This window comes from Gymnoscopelus microlampas, assembly GCF_963454915.1.
Source record: "Gymnoscopelus microlampas genome assembly, chromosome: 5".
Lineage (NCBI taxonomy): Eukaryota > Metazoa > Chordata > Actinopteri > Myctophiformes > Myctophidae > Gymnoscopelus > Gymnoscopelus microlampas.
The window spans coordinates 39,258,578-39,271,077 of NC_139942.1; the positions used below are offsets into that span (position 1 = coordinate 39,258,578).

Genomic DNA, 12,500 nt, shown 5'->3' on the forward strand with positions numbered 1-12,500 from the left:
AGCTGATCTACAAGCTCGTAGCTTGTAGATCTGCTATTGTTGAATAGCCAAAGACATCTAAAATGACACGGATGCGTTCCCGGATTGAATGGGTTAAAGCACTGTGACTTCCACAGACTCCCGGCTTTTATATAATTGGAACCTTATTATATCCACGAGAGGCTTTTGAATTGCATCAATTTGCTAACAAATTGCTTACCTACTGCTGTGTTATCGTCTAATCAATGTCTCTGTGTTGGTTTGATTTAAATTACAGTGCTGGGAAAAGGTAATTAAAGCTCTTGTGAAAGTTTATCTTTTCTGACAGGCCTGTTCGGTTCGGGCCAAGATAATTTGGCGCCCGTGTAAGATTGGAAAATGAAACTTTATTTTTATGTTCTTTGCTGAACCGACCTTACAGTAACTTTCAGTGAAGAAAGCAGAAATAGTTTTTCATAGATTTAACACTTAAGACCTGAGGCGATTCTTAAAAATGTTTTCTAAATCCTAACAGTTTGTTGAAAAAAATCTAAACATTTCTTTTTCAAGATTTTTCAAAAATAGCAGATCTACAAGCTCATAGCGCGGCACTCGGTACCGCGCTATGTGCTTGTATATCTGCTATTTTTGAACAGCCAAAGAAAGCTAAAGTGACACAGATGCGTTCCAGGTCTTTATAGACAGCTTCATAGACGTGTTTGACAGCATTATCATTGTGTAGTGTTGCATTGTATTCATGTTAATGTGTATTTTCAGACAGTTAACCACTTAAATCCTCAAAGCTTAGACAACTTGTACTTTTTTTTCCCCCTACACAAACGTCTTTGCCGAAAATAGCCGATCTACAAGCTCACGAGGCGATGTGAGCTTGCCGATCTGCTATTTTCAGCTAACGTTCCCCTCAGAGTAGGGATAGTGGTTCATCTAAATAAGAAAGAAAAAAGGTTCCAATCACACAAAAATTTGGCGGCCGGGACCCCCTAGACCCCCTCTGTTGAAGACCCCTGCTCTAAAACATAAGAATGTCCAACATTTCAGAAAGGTAGTGCACGCACATCCGTGGCCCAGGTGTAAGACAAGCAGAAGTATCACAAAAGAAAGTAGAGTCTGCACACTGGTAATGCTGAAGAAGCTCTGCTGTATTTTTATTGCGTCGTCAACGTTTTCGATGCATCAGATCTTCATCAGGACATATATACCAGTGTGCAAACTCTACTTTCTTGTCTGGTTTTCAACATTCACAACCAAATAGTCCCAGTTTTCACCACAATTTAAATACTAACACTTGTTGTGAGTGCTTACGTACTGTAGATGTGTTTTTCTTTTTATCACGTCTTGTTTTGTTCTGTTGTGCAGTGCAGTCACTAGTTGTGCTAAGTGCTAAATTGTCCCCCATCCTGATGAAAACACCAGGTGAAAATAGCGCCTCGGACCGTGCTGAAAACATGCCAAAAGTTGGAGTCATACTTCATAGATTATGTCACAGATGACTGATGTCACAATTTAATTAAAGGTGTATATTGCGTCCCTGGTTCGATTCCCGGTCCTCCTGTGTTATCTATCAATCAATCAATCAATCAATCACACTTCATTTATACTGTATAGCACATTTCATACAGTAGGTGCAACCCAATGTGCTTCACAGAACAAAAGAAGAAACATATTAAAACATTTGTGAAAGGAAAAAGGACAATTATTTTAAAAATACAAAAAGATTAAGGTAAAAAACGAATAATTCAGAGAGCCGCCGGTTGTTGCAGTCTGTTACACATTTTAAGACCACAATAGCTGAAGGCTTTTAGTTCTACCATCTGGAACAGTTAACCCATTAAGACCTGAGGCCAATTCTACATTTGTCTTCTAAATGCTAACAGTATTTGGCTGCCAACTCCCATCACAAAATTATTTAGTTTCAGGGACCTCCAGAAGCAAAGATTTGAGTAAAAAGTTTAGCTTAAAAATATATATTCAACGATTTGCACAAATATTCAGCACGAAGTGATGTGCTATGAGCCTGTATCTGCCATTTTTGAAAAATCTTGACACACACAAGCACACACACACACACACACACACGGTTGTAATGGGTACCGTTAATAGACCAGTGCCAGAGGACCTGAGAGCTCTGCCAGGCACATACCCAGAGAGCATTGCAGACAAATAGGCAGGTCTATTTCCATGTAGTGATCTAAAAACCAATAAAAGGATCATAAAATCAATTCTAAAACGTACAGGCAACCAGTGGAGGGACTTTAAAATGGGTGTAATGCGTGCTCTCCGTCTGGTCTTAGTATGTGTGCTGCTGCCTTTAACCAATAAACGTTTTTTTTTTTTTTTTTCAAAACACAAGACAGGAGAGCATTACAATAGTCTATCCTGCTAGTGATAAAAGCATGCATTATCCTTTCTGTGTCGGCCCAGGAGAGAAAACAGCTGACTCCAACACTATTTCTCAAGTGATATATTTTTGTGATTTTCCTGATATGGGTCCCCTCGTCCCCAATGATAAAAAAAAAACAGTTTTGTCTTTATTTATCTGGAGAACGTTTTCTGACATCCAAAAATGTATATCAGAGATGCAGTTTATTAAAGGTGTCAGGGGGGCTAAGATGCTAGTTGATTAAAAAACAGTTTTTCTAAAATCGTTCTAAAAGCAAACAAAGTGTTTTGAGGATCGTTTTGACTATGGCAGTTTTGAGTGATTCCTGCAATGTGTCTGTGAACAGGGAGTGGTTGACTGAATCTAATAGATCTCCGGATAGACAGTTAAACATTTTACTGATAGACAGTTTTTGTTAGTGTCTAAGTGTCCCTGAGCAAGGCACTGAACCCCTAGCTGCTCCCGATGAGCAGGTTGGTGACTGGCATGTTTTCCTCCGCTTTCGGTGTGTGAATGTGAAGCACATTGTAAAGTGCTCTGGATAAAGGCGCCACATCAATGCACCACTTCGTTGCTGTCGGGCAGAAACCTCTTATCTCCATATTCTAAACTTTTTGAGTTTTTTATTTTTTAAATTAAAGCCCTACTTGATCATAACACATACAAAAGCATCAAAAGTAGAAGATCTGCAAGCTCGAAACTCAGCTTGTACATCTTGTACATCATTTTTACGTTTTTTTTGCGAACAGTTTTCGGCATACAGCATGAGGTGAGACGATTTACCATGTCATTCGCCATCTGGGCTGTGATGCTACAGTATGTGTTGTTCATTTTAACTGCCGGCCTCAGGGTGTGTTCACATGGCCCGCCTGCCATGAAGAGGTGCTTTTTTATGCTGACAAACTCACTTTATTTTGTGGTTGGTCAGCTGATAAAAAGTGGCCAAACATCATAGTATGCGCATTTCTCAAAAAGATAAACTGTTCTCAACCTTTAGAAAGTGCTCCACTCCCCCCCCCCCCCCCCACCCACCCTGCACTGAGCAACGCCTTTTAAAGGTGACCGCCTTTTGCACTATACAGTCGCCCTTTGGTCATTTCTCAAATAGGTTTTCATGTTAAACTCCCTGAGTGCCAGGATTGCCAGAATTATTTCAGAATTGATTCTGAAAAGTGCCAGAGTTTTTTTCACAGAAAACAAAAAGTGCTTAGGAAGCGAGATACAGCCTTTTTCAGTTCTAAGTTAAACAAGGAGTGGATGGAGCTGCACATCTTCAGATGATGATATCTTGGGTTCTGAACATGTTTTTAAAAAAAATATATATATATATATATATTTTCTACTTTTTTTTTTTTACTATTTTTTCAAAAACAAGACAAACACGTTAATGGCACCCAGCGCCATAGCGGTAAAAACACGTGAAACACGTTAATGGCACTCAGTGAGTTAAGCCATTAAAGGACGACTTCACCGATTTTCAACCTATCTTCATATAATTGGTCCTCACTAATACTCATGATAAACAATTTTATGGTACAATTTTTTTCTACTCGGTCTGTGTGTGTGAGAGGAGGGCTGTGGACAGTTCAGAGTCCCGTCTACCAGTGACATCATCAATGGGGAATCCAAGCTAATTGAAACTGCAGGCTTTCTATTCCTGGAAAGTTGCAATGCAATAAAAAAAGCCATTGTTCTTGTGTTAATAAAAATCTAAATAAAAAATGTGAAATCTTGTTGGAAAAAAAAATCATGCCTAACGATGATGTCACTGGTAGACGGGTTTCTGGACTGTCCACAGCCCTCTTATGAGACACAGACCAAGTAGAAAAAAATTGTACCATTTTATCATGAGTATTAGTGAGGACCAATTATATGAAGATAGGTTGAAAATCGGTGAAGTCGTCCTTTAAGACGTAATGCCGATTTTAGAAATGTCTTCTAAATCCTAACAGTTTTCTGAAAAACGTATGTTGCTATTTCAGTGGTGCTCAAACTTTCATGTCAAGGACCCCCAAGATTATATTTATTTGGCCTTGTAAAATAATTAAATATGTCTGTTATTTGGCATATCTGCCCTGTGCGACTTTTGTTTACGAAGCCAAAGAGAAATGTAATTTTTATTCATAATAATGTTCCATAATGTTCAATGACAGAAACACAATAATCGCAATTAATTGAGTGACAACTAACTCTCTCAGTGCCAAGCTACGAGTTATCCCGAGTAAAAATAAAAAAAAAGATTTGCTGCTCCATTCACTTCTTGTTTAACTTATTATTATTTTGTTTTATTTAAACAAAAATTGCTGGCACAGTTCGCAATCATTTTTTTATTTCATTGGCACTGAGAGAGTTAATCGTCAACTAAAATGTCATAATCGTGACAGCCCCCCTCTAGCGGCGACATGGGCGCTTCTGTTTGGTGACCAAACTGGGATCAAGTTCAGACAGATCTAATGCATCATTACGTAATTCATAATCATTTATGTTTTCATCTGTGGCCATGGATGAGAGGATTTAAACTGCACACTAGAGTCTCAAAGGGTCCCAATAATTGTCATGCTACTTCTTAATTCTACGATAAAATAGGTTTTACTGATCTTCTTATTTTTTGGGGGGATCAGATAATCATAGAAAATGTATTACATTTCCAACTAGAAAAAGTGCTCCTCGGAGCACAGGTCTCCGCCAGGTCAGGTACATTATTCTGGCCTCCTGGTGGCGCTATAATAGGCCAATGTGAAAAGGGTGCCATTTATTCTTAGGTCTTTCACGGCAATCAGACACTGCATTCATGATTTGAGGCATTTTGTTCCAAAAATGTGTTTTGCTAAATTAGACCTGCTGGTGGCGCTATAACAGGCCAATGTGAAAAGGGTGGCATTTCTTCCTCGGCCTAGTGGGAATGTGTGTGTGAAATTTCACGGAAATCGCAAGCTGTGTTCATGATTTGAGGCAGTTTGTTCAAAACGGACCAATCCTGCAAACTTTGGAAGCCAACCATAGGCAATCAGGATGGAATATGGGAAATCGGACAGACCCGTGTTGATCACATGACTATAGAGATACTGTGTACCGATTTGCATGACATTTGGATAAAATCTGTAGGAGTAATGTAAAAAAATGTGTTTTGCACAAATCGGCCTCCTGGTGGCGCTATAACAGGCCCATGTGAAAACATTGGGGCAGAGGTTCTGAATTGGCATCCAGGGAGTGTGTGTGCACAGTTTCGGAGCGAACGGACCAATGGTGCCGGAGATTAGCTGGTAACACACAGACAGGACACACACACACACGGACACACGGACACACGGACGGACGGAAGGACGGACGGAGGGTAAAACATACTCTCTCGCCATGCCTTTCGGCCTGGCGGAGACAATTACAGCAGAATATAATATATTATTGTCATGAAATGCAACAGACAATAATACATTTTGGCCAGAGCTGTTATAATGAGTACTGTTATCTGGATCTGCAGCACAGTGACTTCACCAGTAAAGGTATTTTAATTTAGTACAACAAAATATCATTGATTCAACAGTACAGTACAATTTAATTTAAGTACATCAATGGCTTTAATAGCTGCTGCTGGGCCCTCGGGCAGCAATTACTTCATGTACTGTACTGTAGATATTCACTGTAATTGTCTGTCTGCATTAAACCATTGAAACCAGGAAAGCATCTGTGTCATTTTAGATTTTAACCACTTTAACCATTATTTTATACTTTCACTATTCAAAAATAGCAGATATACAAGCTCATAGCGCGTCACTTCGTGCCACGCTGTGAGCTTGTAGAATAGATCTACTATTTATTTTTTTATCTTGAAAATGTATGAATCTTTGATCATATTTTTTATTTTTTTTTACTCAAATCTTTTACTCAAATCTTTTACTCAAATCTTTTACTCAAATCTTTTACTCAAATCTTTTACTCAAATCTTTTACTCAAATCTTTCTGGGCGTCCCTGGAACAAAATATTTAGAGCTGGGGGGTCGGAGTCCAAATACATATCATTTTGGGGGTCCTTGACATGAAAAGGTTTTGAGAACCTCTGATATAGAAACATACGTTTTTCAGAAAAGTGTTTTAGTTAGGGACCCCCCTCAAGGACCCCTGGGGGTCCCCCGTTGTGAACCGGTGGCTTAACGGTCTTGTCTCCAAACCAGGTGAGCTCCATCACCAGTGCGGACCAGCAGCAGCCCCAGGAGGAGGAGCAGAGCGATGAACAGGAGGTGGACGGACAGCCCCCCGCCTCCAGGGGGGGTCTGGAGGACAACCTGTTCCTCCCCAGCAAGCAGAGCCAGGCTCTCTCCACCTCCTTCTCCCAGTCGGCCGAGATCTTTCAGGAGCTCCAGCAGGAGTGCATGAGGAGGCTCAACAACGCCCCTCCTCCTCCGCCTCCCTCGGCCGCGTCCCCCCAGCCGCCCCAGTCTCAGGACCCCCCCCACCGGCAGATCTTCCTGTCCTTCGCCGAGGACAAGCCGCAGATCCCCCCGCGCGTCCCCATCCCCCCTCGCCCCGTCAAAAAGGGCGACTACGCTCCGTCCCGCTGGTCGGGGGACCACTCCCTGTCCCCCACGCCCACCGGCGCCGCGGAGGACGCCGCGGCGGGCCCGGACCGCGGCAGCAGGGACCGACCGCCTCAGATCCCCCCCAGGGACCCCTTGTCCCAGCCCGGCTCCAGGACCCCGAGCCCCATGGGCCCGGTGGTGGGCTCTCCCCCTCAGAGAGCCTACTCCGTGAGCCCCAGCGCGCCCTGCCCCCCGGCCCCCCTCAGCCTCTGCTCCTCCTCGTCCTCCTCCTCCTCCTCGCACCCCTACGGCACCTACCTCTCCACCTCTCCGGGTAAAGTCATGCCCACCACGCACAGCTTCGCCTCGGACCCCAAGTACGCCGCCCCCAAAGTGATCCAGGCCCAGGTATGCCCCGCCACCATTATCACATGATCGCCTGTTCACCAGTTATTTGAGATGATCGAAATTATTTAGCGTAATCGTTTCCATTCATCTGTATCAATTCGTCTGTTGGAACATTTTCATTAATTTTCAAAAATAGTGCATCTGCAAGCGTGTGAGATCGTAGATCTGCTATTTCCACTATTTAAAACAATATTCGAAAGTATAAAATTGTTAAATATGGCCATAATGCATCATTGTCAGTAATTTCTTTGTATATATAAGTTATTTGTCATATCTGACCTGTGCATTTTTGTTGTGCAACGCGTCGCATTGTGAGCTTGTCGATCTGCTATTTTCAGCGAAAATAACAGAAAACAGAAAATACACTAGTATTGAGCCCTGAGGGACTCCGGTTACCCATATGGGTTTTAGGTAGTTAATCGTCGACTAATATTTCATGACGGTGACGTCAACCCCCCCCCAGGCCCAGGGGAAGGACTCGGGCAGCAGCAAGGGCCCCTGCATCCTCCCCATCGTCCGGGACGGCCGCAAGGTCAGCAACACCCACTATTACCTCCTGCCTGAGAGGCCTCCGTACCTGGACCGCTACGACCGCTTCTTCAGAGAGGCAGAGTGCCTGACGCCCGCCACCGGCACGGAGGAGCGGCAGGCGCGACAAGCCAACACAGCCACCGTCAGACCCATGGTAAGATCATCATAGTTTTTCTTACGTGCCAAGGAACCCCCCCTTGATATATATTACTTGGCCGTGGACCCCGAGAATGTTTTGTGCCACGGATCCCCAGAAGAGAAGATTTGTGTAAAAAAAACGGCACAATTATTGAAAAATTCTAAAGCAATTCTGCGGCCAAATACATATAATTTTGGAGGTCCTTGACAAGTTTGAGAACCACTGATATAGTAACATATATATAAAAGTTTTTCAGAAAACTGTTGGAATTTAGAAGACATTTAGTTGAATCCCCAGAAACAAAGATTTGAGTTACAAATGTTAGCTTTAAAAATATATATATATTCAAAGATTTGCACAAATCTTTAAGATTTTTCCAAAAATATCAGATCTACAAGCTCATAGCGGTGGCACGCTATGAGCTTGTACTGTATATCTGCTATTTTTGAATAGCCAGAGAAATCTAAAGTGACACAGATGCGTTCCCGGATTGAATTCAACTCTACTAGGTAGCTACTGTAGCTGCCAGACCATGAAGAGCTTTAAATGTTAAAGGACCACGTCACCCATTTTCAACCTGTCTTCATATAATTGGTCCTCACTAATGCTCATTATAATATGGTGCCATTTTTGTCTTTATTCAACCTGTGTCTCAGAGGAGGGCTCAGAGTTCAGAAACCCGCCTACCTGTGACATTATCGATGCATGCTTTCTATTCCTGGAAAGTTAGCATGTTATTAATGGAAGCCATTGTTCTTGCGAAAAGAAAGAAAGAATCTGCCTAACGATGATGTGTGCCTAATGGGTTTCTGAGGTGTCCACAGCCCTCCTGTGAGACACAGACCGAGTAGGAAAAGAATGGTACCATTTTATCATGAACATTAGTGAGGACCAATTATATGAAGATAGGTTGAAAATGGGTGAAGTTGGGGGCACGGTGGCGCAGTCGGTAGCGCTGTCGCCTCACAGCTAGAAGGTCCTGGTTCGATTCTCGCCGGGGACGCTGTGGGTGCTGGGGGCGTGTCCTCTCCTCCGCGTCATCAGTGCCCATACCCTAGGTAGGGCGAAAGGGCCTTTCTGTGTGGAGTTTGCATGTTCTCCCTGTGTCCCCTAGGGTAGGTATCCTCACAAAAAGCAGGGGGGAAAGGAACTGGTTGGAATAACGTGTTCCTTCTTCGCGCTACGTCCTAGCAGGGAAACTCCCCCTTGTCAGGTGATAAGAAGCGGCCTGCTCACTCCACTTGCATTGAAGGAAGCGTGAGCACAGTTCGAGGCTCTCCCCAGGCTGGCAGAGGGAGAGTAGCGCCCAGGACTACAGCTTAGGCAATTGGCACTGGGTGAAAAAATGGGTTGCAAAAATCGTGGGATCAAAATATTTAGAAGGAAAATGGGTGAAGTCCTTTAACACTAAAATCTCATAATCAGTTCTAAAAGTGACTGGTAGCTCTACAAGCTCTACAAGTAGATCTACAAGCTCATAGCGCGGCACCGAGTGCCGCGCTACGAGCTTGTAGATCTGCTATTTTTGAAAAATCGTGAAAATATGTGCAAATCTTTGAATATATATATTTTTAAAGCGAACATTTTTAACTAAAATCTTTGCTTCTGGGGGTCCCTGGAACAAAATATTTTGATGGGGGTCCGTGGCCAAATACATATAATTTTGGGGGTCCTTGACATGAAAAAGATTGAGCACCACTGATATAGAAACATAGGTTTTTCAGAATACTGTTGAGATTTAGGAGACATGTAGAATCGGCTTCAGGTCTCATGTGGTTAATGTGTTGGTGACTTCCGTAGGTGGTCAACAGCCAGACGCTGCAGGGCCACGCCCAGGGGGGACAGGGACTGGTCCAGGCCGGCGAGCTGAAGGCCAACTTCTCGTCCAACAACAACAGCAGCCTGGGCGGCGGCGTGGTGCGGTCCGGGATGAAGACCTCGGTCAGCCTGCCTCGGGTCTGCTCAGACGGCCTGAGCTCTGGAGGAGGAGGAGGAGGAGGAGGAGGCTGCACGGCCGACAGGGTCAAAATGGTGAGTGCAGATTTGTGCTGCTGTCGGGGCAGAAACCTCTCATCTCCATATTTTAACTTTTTGTGTTTTTTTCCCCCCGTAAATGAATGCCCTACTTGATCATACTAACAGCGTCACACAAAAGTATCAAAAATAGTAGATCTACAAGCTCGCGCCGTGTTTCAAGCTTGTCGATCTGTAATTTTTTGCTATTTTTGAATTTGAATGGTTGAAAAACTGTAACAGTTTTGGACATATGAGGTTCGGAGCCGACAGAGACGATATGCTTGTTATTATGGCTGTTTGAACCGCCCTTCTTCAGTCTCTGACGTCAGACATGTCCATGTTTGGGCACAATCTGGCCATTAATACTCAAGGTTCTAAAGAAAAAATCACACCCAGTGTGAAGAGAGTGGTGCCTTTGAAAGTGTAACTGGTTGCATCCTTGTGTTGCAATCAGCAACAATATGTTGTCACGTGACACATGAAGCTTGACCAATCAGCCGTGCTCAAACATACGGACGGACATACGGACGGACATACGGACACACGGACAAAGTCAAATGTAGGAGTGGTTGGCACCACTCAAAAATACCGTGACATTTATTTTTGCATAAAATCTTTATATTATCATTAAAATCGTAGTGTTTTGCCAATTATTTGGCCGGGGCCGCATTCCACAGGTTGGGATTGATGGATTGATTGATTGAATCACAGGTATAGATAGAAGATAGATTCACAATGAGCAGTGAAAACTTATTGGCGAATGCTAAACGGTTTGCCCTCTAGCTCGCCAATGACGGGTGTCAAAACCCTGCCTTATGTCAACATTAAATTATTATGTTTTTTTGTTGTTGTCTGTCACGGATTTCCGCTTTAATTTCTCTGCCTTGTGACGGCCCTGATCCTACGCTGATTGCTTTTTGTAAATATGAATAAATATCGAGTGCTGTTGTTCCAGACAAATCCATCATACTTTAATTCCTGGCCACTCGAGTGTGTTGATCTCACTCCTAGAGTGTTGTTGTCTGTCTCTGTTAAAGCCAAGGAGGATGTTGTCATCAACCAGACGAGGTTGGGAATCTGCACTGGTGGAAGAAGTGCTCAGATTCATTTTTTACTGAAGTAAAAAAGTAGGAATACCGCAATATAAATATACTCTGTTACAATTACAGTCAAAAGGCCTGTATTACTATAACTTTCATTTGAATAAATATTATTTGCATAAAGATATACTAAAATCTAATTCTAATTCTAAAATCTGCAAAGTCATTAGTAAAGCTGTCAAATAAATGTAGCTCAGCAAAACGTGCAATATTTTATACTTCTTGAGTGGAAGTATAAAGTACGGCAAAATGGAAATAACTCTAGTAAAGTGACGTTACCTCGACGTTTTACTCTAGTACAGTACTTGAGTAAGTGTACTTGGATTCCACTTTCCACCACTGCCGTTAAACCCAGGATGATGTTATCATCACAAAGACGAGAGGTTGGAAATCTGCCCCCAGGCATGGTTCGGCCTAAAGCCCACGGGATGAGCTGGAGAAGGAGAAGGCCGTGATCACTTGAATACCTGGCTACTTAGCAGCTAGACAAGCGTACGGGGATGTTAGAAATATCGTGGCCTAAGGGTACACCTCAAATGCTACCTACTTAGCGAAGCAAAACGAATGCTTTCATCGATTGTTTGTTAAGTGTCTTCATTATTGTGCACAATGTGTCTTCATTTGCAGTGATGGAAAGAAACTACAGATGTGCCACATTTCAGAGCTTCACAGGCCCTGCCATTGGCAATTCATGGGAAAAAAATCAGTGATAAATACACACCTTTTGGGGGAACGGTGGCGCAGTCGGTAGCGCTGTCGCCTCACAGCAAGAAGGTCCTGGGTTCGATTCCCGCCGGGGACGCTGTGGGTGCTGGGGGCGTGTCTTCTCCTCCACGTCATCAGCACCCATACCCTAGGTGGGGTTGGCGAAAGGGCCTACTCTGTGTGGAGTGCATGTTCTCCCTGTGCCTCCCAGGGTAGGGGTTAATACCCTCACAAAAACATGTAGTAATCCTGGTCGCTATACCGCCTCCCCCATGACAGCCGGGGCGCCTGATGGAGGGGAAGGGAACTGGTTGGAATAACGTGTTCCTTCCACGCGCGACGTCCTACCAGGGAAACTCCCCCCTGTCAGGTGTCAAGAAGGTCAGTTGGCTCTCATGCACTGAAGGAAGCATGAGCTCGGCCCTGGCCTCCCCAGGCTGTGGGGGACTGGTGTAGCGCTGGTGTAGGGCTGGTGTAGCGCTGGTGTAGGGCTGGTGTAGCGCCCAGGAACACTTAGGAAATTGGCACTGGGTGAAAAAAAAATGGGTTACAAAAATCGCGGGATAAAAATTATAGTAAAAAAAAAAAAATACACAACTTTTCATGGAGAAAGTGGGACATTTGCCAGGTGTGAAATGGTGGTCGGTGTGAAATAGCGTAAATTCAAACAAAGGCTAATCAGGTGCGAATAGGAGGGGAAACTGTGGCTTTTCAGGGGGTTTTCAGGG

At 43.6% G+C, this 12,500-nt stretch overlaps 1 protein-coding gene across 1 annotated transcript in view; it reads left to right on the forward strand.

The window, feature by feature from the left end:
* Positions 1-12,500, forward strand: part of LOC311045084 (activated CDC42 kinase 1-like) — a 73,742-nt gene that overhangs the window by 45,160 nt on the left and 16,082 nt on the right. The window contains exons 13-16 of the mRNA XM_084056892.1: positions 3,109-3,128; positions 6,529-7,281; positions 7,745-7,966; positions 9,752-9,982. Of these exons, the coding sequence (XP_083913018.1) occupies positions 3,109-3,128; positions 6,529-7,281; positions 7,745-7,966; positions 9,752-9,982 (1,226 nt within the window). The remainder of the gene's footprint in view (positions 1-3,108; positions 3,129-6,528; positions 7,282-7,744; positions 7,967-9,751; positions 9,983-12,500) is intronic.